We start from the raw sequence: 22964 nt of genomic DNA, 5'->3' as shown, positions 1-22964 counted from the left end.
AAATGTAATACACTGAACAGTAACTGGAGACAAAGTACTCTGCGTATTGTTTGGCATAATAGAAACTATTTTGAAAATCCAGGCCTGCTCTCAATACACAACTGTCATGTGGCCTTAATAGTAATTGAAATACACTGTTTTTCAGATTTTCTACCATCAACAGAGAAGTTTGCCTTAAAATTCCTCGAACACTGCTGGAAAATTTTATTGGATAAATTTTCAGTTCATATGCATCTGATTACTCTAATGATTCCTATGCAGAAATATTATCATCCAAGGACACTCCTCTCCCATATGTTGAAGGTGAAAATACTTAGTAGTTGCAAACAAATCTTTCAAGGAATCACAGAATCATAGGGCTGGAAGGGACCTCAGAGGTCTTCTAGTCCAATCCCCTGCCCATGGCAAGAGACCTTATATCATTCCAGGCAATCTCTTCTTGAAAACCTTCAGTAATGGAGCACCCCGAACTCTGGAAGGAAAACTGTTCCATTGGTTAATTGTTCCGTCAGGAACTGTCTCCTAAGTTCCAGGTAGGCTATCTCTTTAACAAGCTTCAACCCAATACTTCCTGTCCTGCCCCCCTTATTACAGAATAAGTCAACGCCCTCCTCCCTGTGTGATTTTTCCTGCAGTCCCCTTATCATTTTAGTTGCTCTACTTTGCATTCTGGTTTGTCTATCATTAGGAATTCCAGCTAAGCTTCCAAGAAATCGAAGGACTGCACAGAATGCAGTTGGAAAATAATGGCCCTGATGCAAACAATATATTCTCAGTTTCTGCTTTGATCTTATATAATCTATGCGTGAAAATAATACATTTGCTTAGTTGTTGCATGAACTGATTATTTTTTTTACAAGTGAATGAAAACAGTCCTGTAAAACTCTATTTTTTTCTAAATAAAATCCAACTTCTGAAAACATCTAGTTTCATTTTTTAAGCAAACTATTTTGTCCCTGTCCACTGTTTTTCCTAAGTACTTTGCCAAGCATTCATTGTGGAATTCATGCAAATACCTTCTTGTAGCCTTTCTGCCTTAATGAATGGAAAGGTAGATGAAAGGATGGGTGATGGCCACCCTATAGATGAGCATCCAGGTTTCTTACCTGTGAGACTGTGATGCCACATTTCTTGGCTAGTTCCTCTTTGGCTTCCTCACTGGGATAAGGGTTGCTGAGATGAGAATAGAAATACTCATTGAGAATTTCTGTAGCCTGCTTGTTGAAATTTCTTCTCTTCCTCCTGGTCACAAAACATGAAGGATAATCAGTATCAGTGATTCCAGAGCATTATTTTTAAAAGGTAAGTTCAGAGCCATGAGATTCCTTCTTGGCTCCTACAAACAGACTGATGCTCAGATATGTCATCTTTTTTTCTGGTTTTCATTTTCTGGGGAAACTCTAACATACTCCGTATCTTCTTTTTACTTATACCACAAACCTCATTAGCTGTTTTCTGATACTTCTTGTCTTGTAAAGCACTTTTTGTTTCTGAGAGCAAAAGATGATACCAATTGATAAACTATAATTTACCCTTCAGCTATCTAATTCTGCTCCTTGCATAGAACAAAGTTAAAATATGTTTTGTAAAGTTGTTACCCAACCTGTTATATTTTTCCTCAGTCAAATTGTTTGACTTAATATTTAATGAAAAACTATGGTTGAATTCAAACGAAATCAATTTCTTAAAGAATAAAAATATTAAGTTTGGGCTGAATCTGTTCATTGGGCCACCTCCCTTCCCCCATGTATCCACTGCCTCCTTTACCATCTTGTGTTAATGCTTTTATCTGCTGTGTTATTTTATAATTGATGATTTTAATGTATTTTTAATGCTTGTATGTTGTAAGCTGCCAGAGTTGTTGGACATGAGATGGGTGGCAAATAAATTTCAAAATAAATAAATACATACATACATACAATTCTGTAAACTTTCCTAATACTGTCAGTTAGCAAAGTTGCAGTTGTTTGCACTTTACATTGGATCTGGCCAATTAAATTATTAATGTACTTTTAATCTTGTATTCCTGGGGAAATAATTCTATCATTCATCTACCTCATCTCTTATATCAGAAACTATGTAGCAATAGAGTAAAAGTTAATAATCCTCATTTTATGGCTGCAATAGAGCTTGGAATTTCTGTCGTAAGCAATGAGGGCCATAAGTTGTGGCACCCACATGGCCAGGCCCAATTTTACAAGTTTTTTGCATGGGGGTTATTAACTAAACACTACAGTCATTAAATGTGGTAGTCGTTAAGTGAATCAATGTATTCTTAGGTGCTTTTTTGCCAGAAACAGGCCCAAAAGACCAAAAACTGGCAAAAATGTCATAAATCACAGCTACATGACCATGAACTATTGCAATCAGCCATAAAGGCAAACCAGTTGCCAACTGCCTAAAGTGCAGGGGTGTGTGCAATCATCAGAACTCTGGAACCATGTCATAAGTAGATTTTGGGAGGTCTGTCATAACTTCAAACAGTTGTTAAGTGATCGGTTGTAGATTGAGGACTGTTTCTAATTTATTAACTGAAAAATGGTAAAGTAAAGATTTCCTCAGCAGTTCTACTCCAAAAAGTACCAGGTAAAGCTCATATGCTCCTGACCTGTTTGTGTTGGAGGCACTGTTTAAGCTGCTTCCAGACTGAAAGGATTAGCCAGTGAGATTACCAATGCCTGGGGTATGCTGGGGGTGCTAATGGTCCTTTCATGTCCCCATGAAGGAACAGGAGTGAATGAGCTAACCGCGCCATGTAGCAACACTAGGGTCTTGAACACAGGCTGCCTAATCTCCAACCCAGCATCCTAACTACATGAGCCATTATGCTCCTTAGCTCATAGGTTGAAGAAATAGCATGATTAATTGTTGTTCTATAGGATCTATTTATTCTATAGGCAGTTAAAAGTCTTCATAGCTCATATAAGCTATAGCATGATGTGTAATAAACTAGAAAATTTTGATGCTAATCTAGTAAAGTACTAATCAAAATTATTGTTATTGTTGTAAATTAAATAAATTATTTTACAATTAAAAGTGTCTAGCCCAAGCAAGTGTTTACTAGCTCATTCCCCCTCCCCTCCCCATTAATTGTTTTGACACTAACGTGCTGTCTATTGGGACAGTCAGTTCTCTAACTTGGAAATGATTCCTAATTGTCATAGACAAAGAAGGCAAGTATATAGGTCTGATCTAAAGCTCACCGTGCATCAAGAAATCGAGAGCGCAAGATCATGACAGCTTCACATGTGCTCTGTTTGAGTTGCATCTGGATGGAGCTGAACTTGCGGTGGATGATGCTGACCATCCTCTCTATCTCTTTGGGGGAGATAGGCCGAGTCCTGCTCTGTTCCCGCAGCAGATTCATCACGTGGGTCGTGAACTCATTACATGCCTGAGACACAGGAGAAAGAGCATGAAGAACCCTTGGGACCTAAGAAATCATGGTTAAGGTGGCATGTTGCAGCTCTAAGGATACATGACACGCTTCTTAGTTCCCTCAAAGCTTTCTACTTTTCTGCCCCATAGTCTCAAAGAATTATTAACATTGTACAATGGGGCAATGTAAAGTGAGAGGGGAGTGAGGGAAGAAAACAGATATAAATATTTAACAAATTGTATGTATATTAAACACACATTCTGATTTATCCATAATAAGCTTCCATTGGATCTTCAAGAGAAAAAAACATGCATACAGTATACTCTGATATATAATTTAGACTTGTATTTCTTTTCTTAAATCTCAGTTTTAAGACCCATTCAATTATTGTATAGCCAAGGATGCAATTGAATGCATAACAAAAGTTAAATAGATCAATTGCAAAACATCTGTAAAGTTCAGTTTATATAAAATTGTTCCACAAGTTTTAAATTGCTTATCATCTTAGATCATAGGCTCTTTTAAGTGATTTGTTGCTAAAATTTTGCTGTCAAATTTCAGTGTAAATAAGGAGAAGCTTTTGGTTGCATACCACAGTCCTAGGGATTGCATTTAGACTAGGCTCTGTTTACCCAAGCCCTGGATAATGTTTCAAATATTGGGACATACAAATATAAATAAGTTTTGCATATCTATCTGATGTGTGACTGGAGCCTAAGCTAAACAGAGTTGTGTTTTGTTTGTGCCTAGGTGAAAGACTACCTGGAAACCTCGTTTAGGCCTCATGAATTTTGTGACAGAAGAAAGAGATGGGGACATGTGCACCTGAATTTATTTTATTCTCTCTCTCTCTCTCTCTCTCCCCCCCCCTCTCATACACACACACATTTCTTCCAGATATATGGTGGAAACATACAAAACAAGGCCTCAACATTGTCATTCTAATTTAGAATAACAAAATATAGTCATGAAAGAACTCAGAATCTACATTTAGGGCAAAATTCAGGTGTCTGAAAATTTATAAAATTTATAGGCTTCACATTGTTGAATTGTTGAATACAGTACTATTTTTAAAAACTTTTTATTAGAGAAACATATTTTGGTACTTTAAATCAAACTTTCAACAACAGAGTGTAAATTTCTCATGTATTTTACTACAGAAGTTGTCAATAAGAAGGAAAGGTTCTGATTCTGTTTGGGGAAAAAATTTCTGTTAGAACAGAAGGAAAAGGAAGGGTGGGTGGGAAGCTCGCCCGTATCTGAAGGTCAGAACTGATAATAGAGAACAACATTCGGGATAATAGAAAAATAACTATAGTATCGGATTGTTAAGGATTCATATAGCAGAGTTACAACCCCCAGATCCTTGAGTTTGTTTAATAAAATACCTTTATATGATTGTCTGTCAAATGCTATAACTAGTTAAATGCAGTACTGCATTGCTTTTTTTAAAAAAAAACCCATCTTAATTATTTTTATATTCAATTGAAAATGAACTTTTTAAAAAAAGTACAGGTATTTTAAAAATTTGTTCCTAAAGAATAATTTGTTCATTGTATTTTTCAAAGCATACAGTAATGTGTTATTTAAATTTAAACCAATTTTTTCTTTTATTCCTTTTTCTTTTCAAGAAGCAGCTGACCTAAGATAGGATCATAGCAACTCTGACTTCACAGCTGAAACACATTATCTTAACCACACATACTTCATGTCCAATTTAAATGTTCAGCAGTTTCCAAACAGTACCGCTTTTTCTGAACTGCATCATCATTTGAAATGCAGGAGGGGGTGGAGGCTTGCCTATTGGAATGTTTCACCTGAACAAATTGTCTTATATATTAAATAATTAGCATCGCACAAATACATACAATTTAATGTTTGTAATCATTGCACGGAGTATTGTTATAAGAAAAACACCACAAATGTAAAAAAAGTTTAATAAAATATATTTTTTAAAAAATAATTAGCACCTCAGCAGATGGGTTCAGCCTATATGACTTTACTTGTATGCTATTTTTCTACATGCAGTAAAATAGTACGTATTCAGTCTTCACTTGAAGCAGCAGAAGCAAGGAAAACATTTGCCGAGTCCACTTGCCGGTTAAAAAATGCACCTTCCATCCCCGATCCAAGAGAGAACAGAGGATTGTGCTATAGATAAGGCCAAACTAAGACACTATCGCTTGGCCTGTGTAACAGAGGAAGAAATGTCACTGGTACCTGTTCATACTTCTCCAGCTCTGTGTGGTAGATCTGCCGAATCTGTGAGAGTTTTGCTCTGTAGTCAGAATGTTCTACGGAATTGTCTGAGCCAGCACCTCCTGAGGCTGCTGCCGCTGCCGCTGCCGCTGCTGAGCCCCCTCCTTTCTCAGGGCCAGCTACCCCTTCTGCTAAGAGCATGTTGTCCAGCCGCATTAGCTGTGGGTCTGTGGGTTCCTCCTCCTGCGCTCCTCGAATGCTCAACACTGTGAAGGAAAAGGCACTGATTAAGTCACAAAGCAACGACAGCACTTTCCTAGGTCTCACCTCCAGCTCTGTGTTTGCAGACACACTGTTTTTTCAGGAGTGTTTTACAAATAAAGCAAGATACTTGTATACAGGTGCTCCTCAACTTAAAACCATTCATTTAGTGACCATTCAAAGTTACAACAGTGCTGAAAAAAGTGGCCTGACCAGGCCTCACACTTACAACTGTTGCAATGTCCCCATAATCATATGATCAAAATTTGGGTTCTTGGCAACTGGCATGGATTGATTGATTGATTTTATTTATTTATTTAATTTCTAGAGCCTCCAAACTCAGCCAAGTGATTCTTGATTCTAAAATTATAAATTAATTTTTAAAAAAATCAACAAAATAAGTATAAACAGCAGCTGTGATTATCATTAATAGTAAAGCCAAGTAATGGGATCCTTAACAAATTCTGAGTACCTGGGTACCTAAAGTTTTTAAAGCTTTGCAAGAGACCAACGGGATTGGGGCCATTTTAATCTCCAAGGGGAGAATACTCCATAAGGCACGGGCTACAGCTTCTTCTAGTTCCTGGCAGCTGACACTCTGGCTAATAAGACCCTGCAGCATTCCCAATCTACTGGATTGAGTTGGATGGGTAGAAACTCTTGGGAATAGACAGTTCCTTAGCTAACCCTAACCCAAGCCACGTAGAGCTTTAAATGTGACAATGACAACCTTGAATTGCACCCAGAAACATACTGGCAACCAGTGCAGCTCATGGAGCAGTAGTGTTACATGTGCTGTGTAGACAGCGTCATTTATTACTTGTGTAGCCACATTTTGCACCAGCTGAAGTTTCCAAATATTTTTCAAGGGCAGCCCTATGTAGAGTGTGTTACATTAATCTAAGTGAGAGGTTACAAGGGCATTGATGATGATGAGCAGGTCCAGGAATGGGTGCATGGTCCAGGAATGGGTGCAACTGGATGAGGATGGTTTTAGCATTCTGAGATCTCGTGATTGCCATTTGCAACCTTCCCAGCTGGCTCCCAACAAGCAAAATCACTGGGGAGAAACCAGATTCACCTAATGACCACATGCTTCATTTAACAACATTAATATTTCACTTAAAGACCATGGCAAAAAGGTCATAAGGCCAGGCACAAGTCACTTAACAATTGCCTTGCTTAGCAACAGAAGGACCGGTCCCAACTGAGATTGTAAATCAAGGACTACCTGTACATAAAAAGAACTCCAGAAAGTCTAGGTCAGTCCCCCAGTTGGAAATATATTTGCATTGCTTTATCATATAATTTTCTTTCTCACAGTGTCTGCTAATGAAAGCTGTGTGTCATGCCAACAACTGTCTTAATATTCATGAACTTCTCAATGTATGTTCAATGCATTGAAGTTAAGACTGCAATCAAAGATTAAACTTTTATAGACCAAGGGACAGAATGGAATGTTTATTTATTTTGTATTGTTTTAAAGGTTTTAAATCTCCTGATGAACTGGGTGGCTATAGAAATCAAGTAAATAAAACAGCTTTAAAATATTACTATACATATTTTTTATAATAATCACTTTAAAAACGAAATCTTTCAAACAACTTCAATTTCTGGTGGCTTCCTATGGAAGTGGTTTACATTGCATTGCCTTCTTCTAGAATGACTTCCCAGTGCCAATTATAGCCCTGATATTCCTGGAGGTCTCCCATCCAAGCACTAACAAGGCCTGGTCCTTGTTAGCTTGGATCAAATAAGATAGATGCTACCGCCACAATTGTAAGAGCATAAGCAGTGCACTTGTGGCCCATCTAGTTCAGCAGTCTGTTCTCACAATAGACAACCAATTGCACAAGAAAGCTTACCGATTTCTGAGCAGATGGCCTTTAGAAGCAGTCAAACTACCATCAAGCCTAACGGCTGTTGATCACTATGACTCTCAATAGTATTAGTACAGTTCTTTTTTTGAAGAGAGCAAAATCTGGTAGCAAATTCCCAGTTTTATTCTTCTATTTTAGCCAACTCGAGGAAGGTCCTTTGCAGGCAATAGTTCCAATGCATTTGCATTGCTCACAGGATACAACACCCATGAAGATGGTAAAAGTGTCAAATTATACCGATCCTGCTTATCTTTCTTGGTTATAAGAACAGGCATTATCCTGATGGGGAGGCATCAGGATAATTCAAAGGAGTAACCACAACTATAACCATTTATTTTCCAAAGACAATAATTGTCTAGAGCTCTAACAAAGGGGATGGGGATACTCCCACTCATGATTTCCAAACACAACTTTATGTCTGAAAAAGTTACTGGAACTTGAATCCCAACAAATAGGTCGATGATTTTAAGCAACTCTAAAAATGTAACAAGTGCAGGCTGATAAAGTGAAGTGATCTAAAATCATAATGGTTCCACAATCTTTTTTGTGAAATAATCATCTTTCATCCCCCACACCCCTACAATAATGAAATTCAGTGTTGAGAAAAGTAAGGTTTTACATTTAGGCAAGAAAAACGAAATGTTCAGGCAATATAATAGGTAATACCTGGCTTGATAGTGGTAACTGCAAGAGGGATCTAGGAGTCCTAGTGGACAACCAATTCAATATGAACCAACAGTGTGTTGCAGCCACCAAAAAAGTCAATGCACTCCTAAGCTCCATTAACACAGGGATAGAATCAAGATCATGTGAAGTGTTAGTACTGCTTTATAATGCCTTGGTAAGACCACACGTGGAATATTGCCTCCTGGTTTGATTGCCACAGTATAAAAAAGTTGTTAAGACTCACTCTAGAAAGAATGCAGAGAAAAGCAACAAAGATGATTTGGGGACTGGAGGCGAAAACATGAAGAACAGTTGCAACAATTATATATATCTAGTCTAATGCAAAGAACTGGGGTGACATGATATCAGTCTTCCAATATTGGAGGGGCTGCCATAAAGAAGAAAGAGTGGACCTATTTTCCAAAGCATCTGAAGGCAGGGCAAGAAGCAATGGATGGAAACTAATCAAGGAGAGAACCAACCTATAACTAAGGAGAAATTTCCTGACAGTCAGAACAATCAGTGGAAAGGCTTGCCTCTAGAAATTATGGGTACTCCATCACTGGAGATTTTTAAGAGGAGACTGGACAACCATTTGTCTGAAATGGTAGAGGTCTCCTGCTTGAGCAAGGGGTGAACGTATCTTTTCTTTTATGTACACTGAGAGCATATGCACCAAGACAAATTCCTTGTGTGTCCAATCACACTTGGCCAATAAAAAATTCTATTCTATTCTATTCTAAGACTTCCAAGGTACCTTTCAACTCTGTTATTCTGTTCATTGTTAGTCCATTGCATTCCAATGTTTCCTATATAATATTTTCTTGTTCTGTGAAGATATTCTTTGATAAATAGCAATTGCAAGTTTGGGATAAACTGCACAATATTGACAGGTGAAAGTGTGATTTCAGTGTTCTTATGCTGTATTCAATTTGTACCTTTACTTTCTCTTTGAAAAATTCATTCTGTTTCATTACTTCCATTTGATTACAGATGAATAGCCTTTTTAAATTAACCTGTCAGTTTTTTCCCCACAAGAACAAGTAGAAGGTGGGGCTTTAATAACTAATCCTCTCATTTTTCCATTAAAAAAAAGTACTGTAAAGTATCACTAGTTTTTTTTTTAAAAGAAAACACTAATGGGAATAAATAAATAATTAAAGCCTTCCTCACTCTGTTGAAATATACAAGGGCATAGACTCAAAACTCATACCAACTAGGAACAATGAAATGGAACAGAAATTAAAAGAGGAGAGTTAATATTAGAAAATTGGTGACTGGTGTACAGACATTAAAAAGGTGGACATTACAGAAAGCCCATAATACAGGGCTAATTTACTGACTTTCTGTCTCCTATAACATCTGCCTGCCTGACTGATTTGATCCTGCAGGGTTAGAAGATAATAGAAGATTCCTTCGTTTAAATATTGCCATCTATGGAGATCCTGGAAGCATACCTTCTCTGTAGTAGCACCTGCCCTCTGGCCCCACCATGCTGTTAGAATACCCATGAAGACTTGGCTTTTCACCAAGGCCTTCAGGGATGAACAAAATAAGACTCTTCTTCGCTTGCCATCTCTTACCTTTATTTTTTATTTTTTATTCATTTTATTGTCATTTCATTGTTTGACTGTTGTGAGCCACCCAAAGTCACAGAGTTGAGCAATATGCAAATTTAATAAATTATTATTATCATAATCATCAACTTTTTATTTTTATAGAAAAATAAAAAAATACAGTCTAAATACCTATCTATTCATGTGCTTTACTACAAAATAGATAACTTGAAATTAATTTTAAATTCCTTCCTTTATATCAGAGTTCCCCAATCTTTCCGGCTTTGCAGACCGGCAGGGGGCAGAAAGGATGGTTCTGCACAAGCGGCTGATAAGCATGCACACATGCGCGCAGCTCCATTTCCATGCGTGGCAGGCACATGTTCCCACTGCTCACACAAATGAAGCGTGTGCTCATGTGCTCTCCTGCTGCTTGCCCAAGTGGGTGTGCGCACTCGTCTACCACTTCTGCAGCCCAATTCCGAATGGCTCACGGCTTCATATGGATTTAAAGAATGCATTCTCCATAATGAGAAAAGTATGTTTTCTTAGTGTCATCTGACCATGCTAAGGTTGTAGAATGGGCAGATGGAAAATTGTAAAAAAGAAAGATTAATAAAATAAAACTTATTCTGAAAAATCATCTTGGACTTTATGTGAAGTATATGAAGTCAAGAGTGGCACAGTACCAAAGTATTAATAGTGTTCTTTTCTTAGTCAACAGAACCTAATCAATTCTGATGTGATTTTTAGTGGTCAGATTCTTTTTCCATGTAAAAAGAAATTAAACCTGACTCCAAGGCAAAGTTTGAACCTTATCTCATGTGTTGCACTCCAGGATGCTCTTGCCAGTAGTTGTTATTATTATTATTTTAACTGGAGATAGCTGCACATTAGAATGCAATAAAAACCAGAGGCTCACTTTGCAATTACACTTTAAAAGGATGGCTTGACAGGAGTGGTTGGAATGAGGGCAGGACTAGCAAACAGATTACTGCAGAACTGTGATACACTTCTCCCTCTAGAGACATCTTTTTGTGCAGAACTATTAACGTTCTGGTTTTCCCTACTCAGAGAAATGAAGCCGAGCTAGAAACTGGTGGGGAAAAAAAAGACAAGAACAATTAAGCATGCAGCAAACCAGTAGGAAGCTTATCCTATGAACATATCCTTAGATTAAAAAGGGTCTCTGACCTGTCTGTTGGTTTGTTTTTCTCATAGAAGTGTTTTACACAGGCAAAAGTCAGTTCAAGAGCCAACACTGTCTTCTGAGCAAAGCGTCTTTAAAATAACTGTGGTCCTGCTTTGCTATGGTCCATCAGGAGCAAATAAGTAGGTCAAGGCTACGGTGAAGTCAATAGTTCATCTAAAATTGAAGGGTTGTTGGGAGCAAGGAACGGGAAAGCCTTAAGTCTGCACAAGAAGACAGAGCAAAAAGCAAACAAGACTGGGGCTATTATTATAGCGACCAGAAATGTATTTTGTTTGTTTTTAGCTCACCATGTTTAGTGAATCCAAATGTTGTAGCTTCTAACCAACAGTGTATGGTTTATAATAAAGTATGAGCTAGGGGTGAAATTTACTTACCTTCCCTACTGGTTTGCCAATATGCGTGCACTGTTGTCTGCGCATGCGCAAAGCCTTCTGTGCATGCTCAGAGGCTTAAAAAGTCACAAAAAAGCGATGTCATGACATCCGCATGGGTGCCGCTACTGATTTGTCCAAACCGAATAGAACCGACTGGATCTCACCCCGGTATGAGCCAGTTACTATGGCTTGTTCAATAAACTACAGTTAAAAGAAACCATGATTCAACATAATATGCTAGTGTGTAAAAAAACAAAACTGTAAGCAGGATTGCCCAAAGACTAATACCGTGCATTCAAGAGAGAAAGAGTCAAAGACTAAGCCAACTGGCCAGTTAGTACAATCTTAGTTCTCAGAATCAAATGTTCTGAGTCAGAGTCAGATTTATGTTTCAACAGTTCTCGTACCAATCATGGGCATCCAACAGGAGTGTGTGTGTATGTGTGTGTGTGTGTGTGTGTGGCCAAGTGATGAAACATTTGTGACAACTGACATACTTATATCAGACATTGAGACACCACTATGTAAGTTTGCCACTTGTTTGATGATGTCCCCACAAGCTGTTATTTCATAAGCTGTGGATGCGGTTGATACCAACAATTCAGATATTCTAATGTAACATTTTTACAATTATAAGTTCACTTCAAAGAACTGAATTCCCTAGTCCCTTAAACAGATCAGTTTCTTTTGATAGTAAGCATAGAAGAGATTTATTTGGAATGAATCACTTACATACTTCCAATTACCCCAAAATGAATATAAATAAGCTGCAAATCTTTGTAGCACTTCTGGTTTTTTTTTTCCTCATTTGCACTTAAAAATCCCTCATAAAAAGCCAAAACTCTGATACGTGATGCATAAATTGACATAATAGCAATAAAAGTAATTACAAAGTTGCAAGAGTGACCACATTGCAGCTGTATGATTAACATACTACATATTGGTCCAGTTAACTAGATATTAGCAAAGTTATGACTAAACATAGATTCTGAAATCTAGAGTCCTGCTCATATCCTATTTTGATTCTTTATGCCATTCACTATAATCTAACATATGCCACTGTGTGTATCATGATTTATAAAACAAGAAGTATATTAGAACTCAGCAGCAAAGAAAACAAAATGTATAATGGAAGATGCAGAAATTAAATAGAAACACCATGGTCAAATACAGAGAGATAGTTTTTAATGAGATCAGAGCAGCCAGGAATCCAAGAATTACGAAACAAATTCTATGTACCAAAAGAGGTTTTAGATTCGCTTTGCATAAGCAATATGCCACATGTCCTCATTTTGAATAGCTAGCTGCTTTCAAAGTTGAAGTGAGTTTGAAAATAAGTTATAGAAACAGCATTCAACATGCCCTTTTTATAAGGTGTACTAAAAGCAATCCTTCAATTCTGATTTCTTTTTTAAAAATAAAATCAGAAAATTAAGTTGTATTCCAATCTTAAGTCTAGAAAAGCAATCTCTGCAATTAAGTAAAAAGGTTGTCTTTCTTGTCAAATCATCTCTGCTTCAGAAGCCTCTTTTTTTATCCCACTGCCATCATAACCAAAGCCAAACAACATAAAATACATTTTTGCACTTCCATTTAACAACTATTTCCTCTTTTATTTTCTAATCTGGATCCATTCCCAAAAAGGAAAACAGGAAGGTAGCCCAGGAGCTTTTTCAATCTTTTTACCCATGGAGCTGAAATGTTACTGAGCTAGTTCACAACATTATGATTACACTAGTATTGAAGGTTAAAGTGTGAGCATTCATTACTTCCATCTCTTACTCTAATGGGGGATCAGAGAAGCTGTAAACCAGAAATTTATTTTCACTTTAACAGATTCTTGGCAAACCTGAACTAAGAATAGTGATTTAAAATACAATCGAGTCGAAACCCAAAGTCAAGAAGAACCACAGAAAAGGGGCTGGAACAAGATACGAGAGAGAGAAGTGATATTGAGACCCAGGAAAGAGAAGAAATGAGAACAAGAAAGCAAAGGGAAACGAGACAAAGGAGGGAAGTAAGGGCGACAAATAAGTAGTGGAATGGAGGAAGAAGTGACATTACTTTTGGTCAACATAAACGGATTAAATTCACCGATAAAGAAAAGACAAGTAATTGCTAAACTCCAAAAACAAAACACAGACATTATATGCTTACAGGAGGTCCATATGAAAAAAGGAGAAGGTAATCTTTTGGAAGCCCCTAAATTAGGTGAAATATTTTTGGCCCTAACTGAAGTAAGGAAAAGAGTCTATATAAAAGATTGGTTAAAACCCAAACAAATATATGCGGACAAAGAGAGAAGAACGTTATCGATTGAGGTATTAATAAAACAAAAAAGAACATTAATTGCAGTCATATATGCACCAAACACACAACAAAAAGAATATTACAGCAAATTACATAAACAATTTGTAGAATTGAAAATAGATAATATATACATAATTAGGAGATTTCAGCGCGGTGGTTGATCCCCCAAAAGACTATAAATCAGGAAGTAAAAAAAAATATGAAAGAAGAACATTACCAAAGACATTCTTTGAAATGACCAAAGAGTTAAATTTGAAAGATATTTGGAGAGAAATTAACCACAAAAAAAATCAATATACATATTTTTCCAATACACATAACTCATGGTCCCAGATAGACATGGTCTGGATGGATTCAGAAACAGGAAAAACCGTAGAGAAAATAGAAATAAAACTGAATACCTGGGCAGATCATATCCTGATAACAGTCAAATGGAAGGGGGAGGAAAAAAGGAAAAAGAGATGGACCATGAATCAAAGGATAACGAAAGAAAAAAAATATGTTTAACACATAGAAAAAGAATTATGCTTTTTCCTCCAGGAAAATTGGAATGAACAAACAACTATTCAAAACCTGTGGGACACAATTAAAGCTTACGTCTGGGGTCTTACAATGGCATATACTATATGAAGAAATAGAAATAAAACAAAACAATATATACAGTAGAATTGCAAGAGAAATTGGGAAAATTAGAAGATAAAATGCAGAAAGAACCCCACAACCAGGAAATTAGAGACGAAAAAGAGATAATTACACATAGACTTAACCTAATTACACAAGAAGAAATAACGCAAAAAATTAGAGCAACTGAACAAAACTACTTTGAAAATGCTAACAAACAGGGGAGATGGTTGGCCTACAAATTAAAAAAAAGAAAAAGAAAAGAAATTAGAAGATGAAAAAGGGATAGCATACCATCAGAAGGAAGAAAAAGAAAATATAGCAGGAAGATACTATCAAAACTTATATAGTCGGAAGATCACAGAGGAGGATGACAGGCAGCAGTCCTGACAGGGTTAAGAGATTGGATTCAACTCAAAAACAAAGAATATTAGCATTAGAAGGACACAATCTCCAACTTCGTTGACACGGGTTTCTATGGGAAGGTAAAAATCAAACACATTCATATTTTCAGAGGCATATAATAAGGAATTCTCTATACAATGTCTGGGTAAAGATAAAAAAAAACCACTATATGAAAATCCCAAATTGGTTGTCGATAATGGAGGCAATGACACACCAAATACAATAGACCTCAGCAAAATGGTAATATACTCAGAAATTTTAGATGAGAAAGGAAAATTAAAATCAGTGCAAAAGTTGAAAATACAGGGAATAAATATACCTACCTACAAATCAAAACAAGACTAAAAAAGGATAAAGAACAATTCGGCATATATGAAAAACAATTGGAGTTGGATAAAATTTTACAAGGAACAAAAGGAAAAATGATTACAAAATTATACAAATTTCTGTTAAGATATAAAATGGAGGAGGAAGTTGTAAAAGAAACAATGATTAGTTGGGGAAGGAATTTTGGCCACAGCATAGAATTAGAACAGTGAAAGAAACTATGGGAAAGGAACTACAAGCTCACAACAGCAGTTGCCTACAAAGAAAACCTCTATAAAATGTTTTATAGATGGCATTTGCCACCAGTGAAATAGGCCAAGATGTATCCAAATTTATTACCTAATTGTTAGATATGCAACCATAAATCCGGGACATTCTACCACATGTGCTGGATGTGCCCCATCACAAGGAAGTATTGGTGTAAAATTCAAATATGGCTGGAAGAAATTAAAAAGCAAAAAATAGATTTGAAACCTGAATTGTTTTTATTAGGAATACTGGATCCGAAAATGAACAAAAACCTTCAATACATTATACGACCCATGTGCTCTCACAGGGAGGGACTCCTTGGGGTGCCGTCCGCCCGGCAGTGCCGACTGGTGACACCCAGGGGAAGGGCCTTCTCTGTGGGGGCTCCCACCCTCTGGAACAAACTTCCCCCGGGACTCCGTCAACTTCTCGACCTTCGAAACTTTCGCTGCGAGCTTAAGACACATCTATTTATTTGCGCAGGACTGGGCTAGGATTTTAATTTTAATTTAATTTTTAATGGGGTTTTAGTATTTTAATTATAATTTTAAATTCGGCCTTATTCAATAAGTTTTTTAATTAGTGTTTTATCTTGTATTTATATTTGTGTATTTGTGTTTTTAATAGGTTGTAAACCGCCCTGAGTCCCTTGGGAGATAGGGCGGTATAAAAATGTGATTAAATAAATAAATAAATAAATAAATAAATAAATAAATAAATAAATAAATAAATAAATACTGCATATACTTACTACAGCAAGAATCACATTCGCAAAAAATTGAGAAACAAAAAAATGTACCCTCAGACGAAACAGTAATTAGGAAAATTCTAGAATGTGCAGAGATGGATAAAATGACTATGGAGTTAAAAGAGAGGGAGGATTTGAACTATTATGAAACATGCAATAAAATGTACAGTTGGCTCGAAAATAGAAACCAGAACAGGAAATGTTTAACTTAATACTGATGAAACTTAAAGTAACTGAACATTAAATAAAGAAATGTAAATATAAACAAATATAAATGTGCCTCCTCCAGATACCGTCAGCCAAACAATGTCGGCTGGCGACCTCTAGGGGGAGGGCCTTCTATGTGGGGGCTCCTGCCCTCTGGAACGAGCTGCCTCCGGGGCTTCGTCAACTCCCCGACCTCCGGACCTTCTGCCACGAGCTGAAGACACTGTTGTTTCAACGTGCAGGACTAGCTTGAATATAGTTTTAAACTAGGGTTTTGATATTAGGGGTTTTAAACGGGGTTTTAATTGTATTTAAAAAATTTTAGGCCATTAATCGAATCAGTTTTTTATATATTGTTTTTAATTTGTATTATATGTATTTTGTTTTTACTGGCTGTGAACTGCCTGGAGTCCTTCGGGAGAAGGGCGGTATACAAATTTTAATAATAATAATAATAATAATAATAATAATAATAATAATAATAATAATAATAATAATAATAATAATAATAATAATAATTTAATTTTTATACCGCCCTTCTCCCGAAGGACTCAGGGCGGTTAACAGCCAGATAAAATACAATACAATACAATAAAACCAATTAAAAAACTTATTCAATATGGCCAATAATTTAAATTATAAAATACATAATATGAAACCCCATTTAAAATCCAATTTAAAAAACCCGTTTTATGCCAGTTCTGCTCAGAAGAATAAATACGTCTTCAGCTCGCGGCGAAAGGTCCGGAGCTCAGGAAGTTGACTGAGTCCAGGAGGAAGCTCGTTCCAGAGGGTAGGTGCCCCCACAGAGAAGGCTCTCCCCCTGGGGGTCGCCAGCCAACATTGTTTGGCTGACGGCACCCTGAGGAGACCCTCTCTATGGGAGCGCACCGGTTGGTGGGAGGCATATGGTAACAGAAGGCGGTCCCGTAGATATTCCGGTCAATCAATCAATCAATAAATAAATAAATAAGAACAATGAATATTATAATATATGTATTAGAGTAATGCATTATAATACTATTGAGAAGTAAATAGGAATGATATGGAGAACTACATAAGCAAAATACATATGTTGATATGGAATGCTGTAAAATTACCATAGATGGAATGTAATGTTCAATATGTTATGTTTTGACGTGTTTTGTTTTTTATATATGTGTGTGATTGTTTTTTGTGTTGTTTTTAAAGATGAACTTTTTAATAAAAATTATTTAAAAAAATAAAAATAAAATATAATCGAGTCAATCACTTTACAAGCTAGCTAAAACACTGTTATTTTTATGAACTCTTTAGAAAAAATGAGTTTTTTTATTTAAATCCAAAATGCTATTTTACATTGTCAAAGATAGATATCTACTATAATTATATATAATCCTCTCCCCAGCCATAAAGGGAAAGAGACAATCATTGCCATTAGAAGCCTTTGGAAAAAAGAGATGAGAAAACAGAAAACCAAGACTAACTAATGCAAGACTAACAGATGAATTTAGCATGTTATTGATGTAATATAATAGAAATGTTAATTTAACACATGTGAATGATCGACAAGAGATACTTGCTGAGATGGGCAGCTATAGAAATCAAATAAACAAATAAAAAAGCATTTACACTTTATAATACAAAAGAAGGGGAAAATGTTGAAGTTGTCTTAAAAATAGACGAAATTGCCAATATCAACTATAGGTCTTAAGCCATAATTATATATGTTCAAGTCTGGAGTAATTTATTCCTGAAGAATATTTCAGATGGGGGCAAACTAACTTCTCAATATGAATTCTAATCAATATATCTTCCATCCATGTAAAATAAACACTTAATAGACATAATTAAGTTCTCACCTATACATGTTTGCTGTACAGATGAATGTATTATTGTTGCATTCATTGAGTAATGACTTAAACTGAATCATTCAAAGAGAATCCCTCTCCAAGAACAGAGAAAACAAGTTGGTTAGTCTGAAAATCTATGTCTGACACAATTGTTAGTTTAACAATTTTCTCCATCTCTTCTCCTCCCCTCTCTGTCTCTCATTCTAAAATCAGTCTGATCCATGATCCCAGGCCTGCATCACAGATAGTCTCTCCAGATACAGAATGCCAGCCTGGGAGATTTGGGGAAGATCGGGCATATTGCACTAGGAATGACAGTGGAGACAGGAGCTGGAATCTTCCCACTTTTGCACAGAGAAAATGCTATTATGACATGTTATTAGGTACGCATTCAGATGGAACAGTATTATGATAATCTAGCTTGTGTTAATATATAGTTTCATACACATAGCATACATTTTATAGAAACAAGAGGCAATTTAGCAAAGCCCAGAATTGCTGAACTAATAATTTGGAGAATGTTTCAGTTGCAATAGCTGGATTTGCAGCTAGTACACAGAGTTCATTTAGAAAAATAGCATGATCCTATTAAAAGTATACTTTTAACTCACTGCACATGAACTGATTCCTCTTCATAATCAGAATGTATGTACAGTAATAACTTCTTAGTCTAAATATAAGAAATGTAAAAACATGATTCCTTTCCATTGGTTTTTATCACCTACTTTTTAGTTAAAGGCATTAAGCATTCAGAAGAAAATATTGTAAATGCATAAGTAAATTACATCTTGTGTCACTGCATTAAAAAGAGAAGATAAGTAAATTCTGCTCAAAGAAGCCTTCAACTCTGAGACCAAAGGCTCTGATTGCATCTGATGAATGTCCAGATTGACTCCAAGGACAATATGACAGATTGGTTTTAAAGAGTTTGGCAATGCACTTGATGCACGTCTGTTTCTTACAGTGAGAATGCATGGGGAGTATTGATTCTCTTTCTGAAAATTCCACCTATACTATCCTAGTTTAATCTAAAAAAAATGCTAGGGATTAATTTAGTATAAATGAGACATTACAAAAAGCAAGTGTGCCAAGATGAGGTCATTCTTTTCACAAAGAACTTGGCACCCTAGCCTGAAAAGGCTAACATTCCATCTGCCCATCCCCCAATGCCCAAAGCACAGTGGCCTGATGCATTGTGATGACCATCTTCCAGAATGCCAAGCCACATGGGATTTATTCTTGTCAATTACTATCTGAGATAGGCTCAAGGCAGTGATTTGTGAAAGTGAGAAAGTGAGAAATGAATAGCTGTTTTCTTCTGTCCAAACACTTGTAGCCACTTCCATCTCTGCCCCCATATTGTTAACATGTATATGGTATCAGCAAGAATCAGTCTGGTAGGGCACAATAAATAGAGATTTAAAGCAATTGCATCTTTTTATTCATTTTCATATTACTAGCAATACTGCTTAAAACATTTTACTCTCCTTTAGTTTTGACTGTACAAACACATGCACATACCAACCTCAATTCGTTAGCCAATATTTTGGAAGTGCATTGGGGAGAGGCAGTTAAGCATACAAATTAAAAAATAAGAAAGAGTTTTTAAATTTCCTGTTCTAAAATATGTTAGCTATTTAAATATCCACTAGAGGGTACTCTTTCTTCACAAAGGAGTGGCACCCATCAAAGAACAAATAAGTGTAATAATAGTTTGAAAAAACTAAACAGAAAAAAGGACACACCTTGTTCTCATTTACAAAATAGGCATCTCTCCTCTTCGGAGATACTGTAAGTCACAAAAAGAAGCAGTTTTCCTTGATGAGTATGAACCAGGTCCAAACTGGTTGATTCAGTCTGACCATTAACTAGGAACTATCACATGGGATCATTTCCTGAAGGCTCATTTACAGAGGCCATTTTGCAATTTGTAGGGCATAGCTACATTTGAATTACATATAAAGAACTGAGTATAGGAGAACAGAGATTCTGAAACTGATTATCAAGAGTTATATCAAGGGCTATCAGATATTATCAGCAAAAATCTAGATGAGTGGTCATCTAAGCTTTTGCAACCTAGATCTAGTTATCCCAGATATCCTTTGATAACCTATTTCAAAGATCCCACTAACCCATATTTTAAAAACAATATGAATGAGATGCGTATGAATGGATAAAGGTACAACATTCAATTATGAACATAATCATGCAGATGTTGAATATGCACTGGGAGGTACAGTATGCATGAACCCAAATTCCTTCATGTATTGTGCTGCACGCTACTGATTTCAAGAACATGGTTATTTCCTGGCTTGGAAATAAGAATGGTGATGGACTCACTGTTTTGGTCTTAATATGATGCAATTTTTATGATGATGATTTCATGGACTCATATTTAATGGATTTCAGAGGCAATGGATCAAAAGTTGCTTTTGGGCTTCATCCTTCAAGAGGCAGACAACTATATTATTTCCAAAATCTGTCCAGATAACTCACATAATTTATAACACTTAGGACAATTTGCCTCATTTGCATAGTTACGTAATTGACATTTTTACAAATAACATAAAGGGATGCAAGTTACATAGAAATGTCAATTATGTGATTATGCAAATGACATCAATTATGTAAATTTGGATTTAACAGACATTTGGAATTAACCAACATCTTTTCCTCCAAAGAGTCTGTTAAATCAAAATTTCACTATAATTTAATTTCTTTTCTCCTCCTGCTCTACTTCAGTTTCCTATGGTTCCTCTGACAATGACATAAGGAACAGAGGGAAATTTTTTACCATACCAGCAGGTTGACTCAGTCTTCCATCCTTCTGAGGTGGGTAAAACGAGGACCCAGATTGTTGGGGGCAATATTCTGACTCTGTAAAACTGCTTAGAGAGGGCTGTAAAAGCACTATGAAGTGGTATATAAACCTAAGTGCTATAGCTATTGCTATTGCTACTTATATTTGATTTCTGTGCTACTGCTGTGGAAGAATTTGGATATTGTTGCAGACCTCATTACATTGCTGGGACAGGTCAATACTACGGCAAGAAAATAATATTTTTTTCCAGATTTGGAAATGGTCAATTTTCCAATGCAGTTGAGGTGGTTTTTTATTTAAAACTGGCATCTAAAACCTCAGAATTCTGAATATACCAATTCATGGGATTCCATCTGCTAATGGAAATGGTTACTATCAGTAAAAGCTTTCTATGTTTTATATTCATCATAAGCTCTTTTTGTTTTGCAGTTCCATTCTTTCCTCCTCTAAACCCCTCCCCCCAAAGCTAGCTGGAACTTCTTAATGCTATGAAAATCTACTAATTAGTTGGTATCATAACCCATCTATTCCAAGATCCATCTTTTATTATCTATATTGAATGTTAAATCTTGCAAGATCATTACAGAAGTCAATTATGAAGGGTGAAATTCCAGGCAAAGAAACTAGATGAATTTCTACTTGCTGACATATTTGGGAGAAAATTCAGTCCTGACCCAGTGAACTAGAATCCCTGATAGAAATCATGGGCAAGTCTCCAGAATGGATGGAGCTAAATGCATTAGCATTCTGCCTGCCAGCTGGCTCTTAGCACTGTGTTTTAAGCCAGGAGAATGAGCTAGCAGGAGATAATGTCCACCTGTCCCAAGACAGACCAGAAGAAGTGAACAGAGGTCAAAAAAGGCTGCTGGGACAGAGTAATGGAGCACACACACATCAAAGTAATGGAGCAGAAGTGCAAAGCACTTTGTACACACATAAGTGTTCCAGAAAAGGTGACAGTTAATTAGGGATCACATCATTTTATAGACTGATTTTCCATACTTAATGAATTTGGTGGACTTCTTTACCTGAAATGTTTTGCCACTATAATGCTAAGAGAAAATAGGAGAAGGCAATGGATCCTCCTCCAGTGATAATAGTAACAATGCTGTTTCCCTCTCTCTAAGGTCACTAATGGAATAGTTAAAAACTACAGTACTTTACTAACAGAATTAAAAACATAAAGACCAATATTAATGTAAATAATGTATAGAATACAGAATAATCTAGTTTGAAGGCCACCTTGGAGGTCTTCTAGTCCAACCCCCTGCTCAAGCAGGAGACCCTATACCATTCCAGACAAAAGGCTCTTCTCTTCTTAAAAATCTCCAGTGTTGGAGTACTCACAACTGAAGGCAAGCTATTCCAGTGATTTATTGTTATAACTGTTAGCTGCCGCCCACCTAGCAGTTCAAAAGCATGGAAATATGAGTAGATAAATAGGTATCACTTTGGTGGGAAGAGAACAGCATTCTGTGCGCTTCTGAGTATAGTTGTACTGGTCACATCACCACAAAAATCTCTTTGGACAATGCTGGCTCCTTTTGTCTAAGAAATAAAGATGGCGCTATTTCCTAGAGTCAGACACAATTAACAAGGGAAACCTTTACCTTTATATAATGATAATTAATGTACCTAGACCTGGGGCCCCTAGTTTGTGAAGTGTCCTGTCTTTTGGTTGTGCTTACAACCATTGATTCTGACATCCTCCTCAGCTGCTGAAATGGGTAGTCATACAAATAAAATAAATAAATTGCATAAAAAGGAAATAATGCATCATTTCATATTGATCTTTATTCCATATAGATTCTGACCATTTAGTGACATTTTGTTAGTAAACAATGGCACAGCTGCTATACTAGACTTTGACACAAATGAATAAGAGTTTTGAGTTTTAATTAGTTGATATTTTATCT

At 36.3% G+C, this 22964-nt stretch overlaps 1 protein-coding gene across 4 annotated transcripts in view; it reads right to left on the bottom strand.

Moving 5' to 3' along the window:
• Positions 1-22964, bottom strand: part of PBX1 (PBX homeobox 1) — a 313418-nt gene that overhangs the window by 46230 nt on the left and 244224 nt on the right. For all 4 annotated transcript variants that reach the window (XM_058178990.1, XM_058178989.1, XM_058178991.1 and 1 more), the window contains exons 3-5: positions 5600-5844; positions 3204-3394; positions 1107-1242 (exon numbers count right to left, since the gene is read on the bottom strand). In XM_058178990.1, coding sequence (XP_058034973.1) covers positions 1107-1242; positions 3204-3394; positions 5600-5844 — 572 coding nt within the window. The remainder of the gene's footprint in view (positions 1-1106; positions 1243-3203; positions 3395-5599; positions 5845-22964) is intronic.

The sequence above is a fragment of the Ahaetulla prasina genome, chromosome 3, assembly GCF_028640845.1.
Source record: "Ahaetulla prasina isolate Xishuangbanna chromosome 3, ASM2864084v1, whole genome shotgun sequence".
In the NCBI taxonomy this organism is placed as follows: Eukaryota; Metazoa; Chordata; class Lepidosauria; order Squamata; family Colubridae; genus Ahaetulla; species Ahaetulla prasina.
Note: the sequence above shows the minus strand (reverse complement) of the source record. Positions and strands in the feature narration are given on the sequence as shown.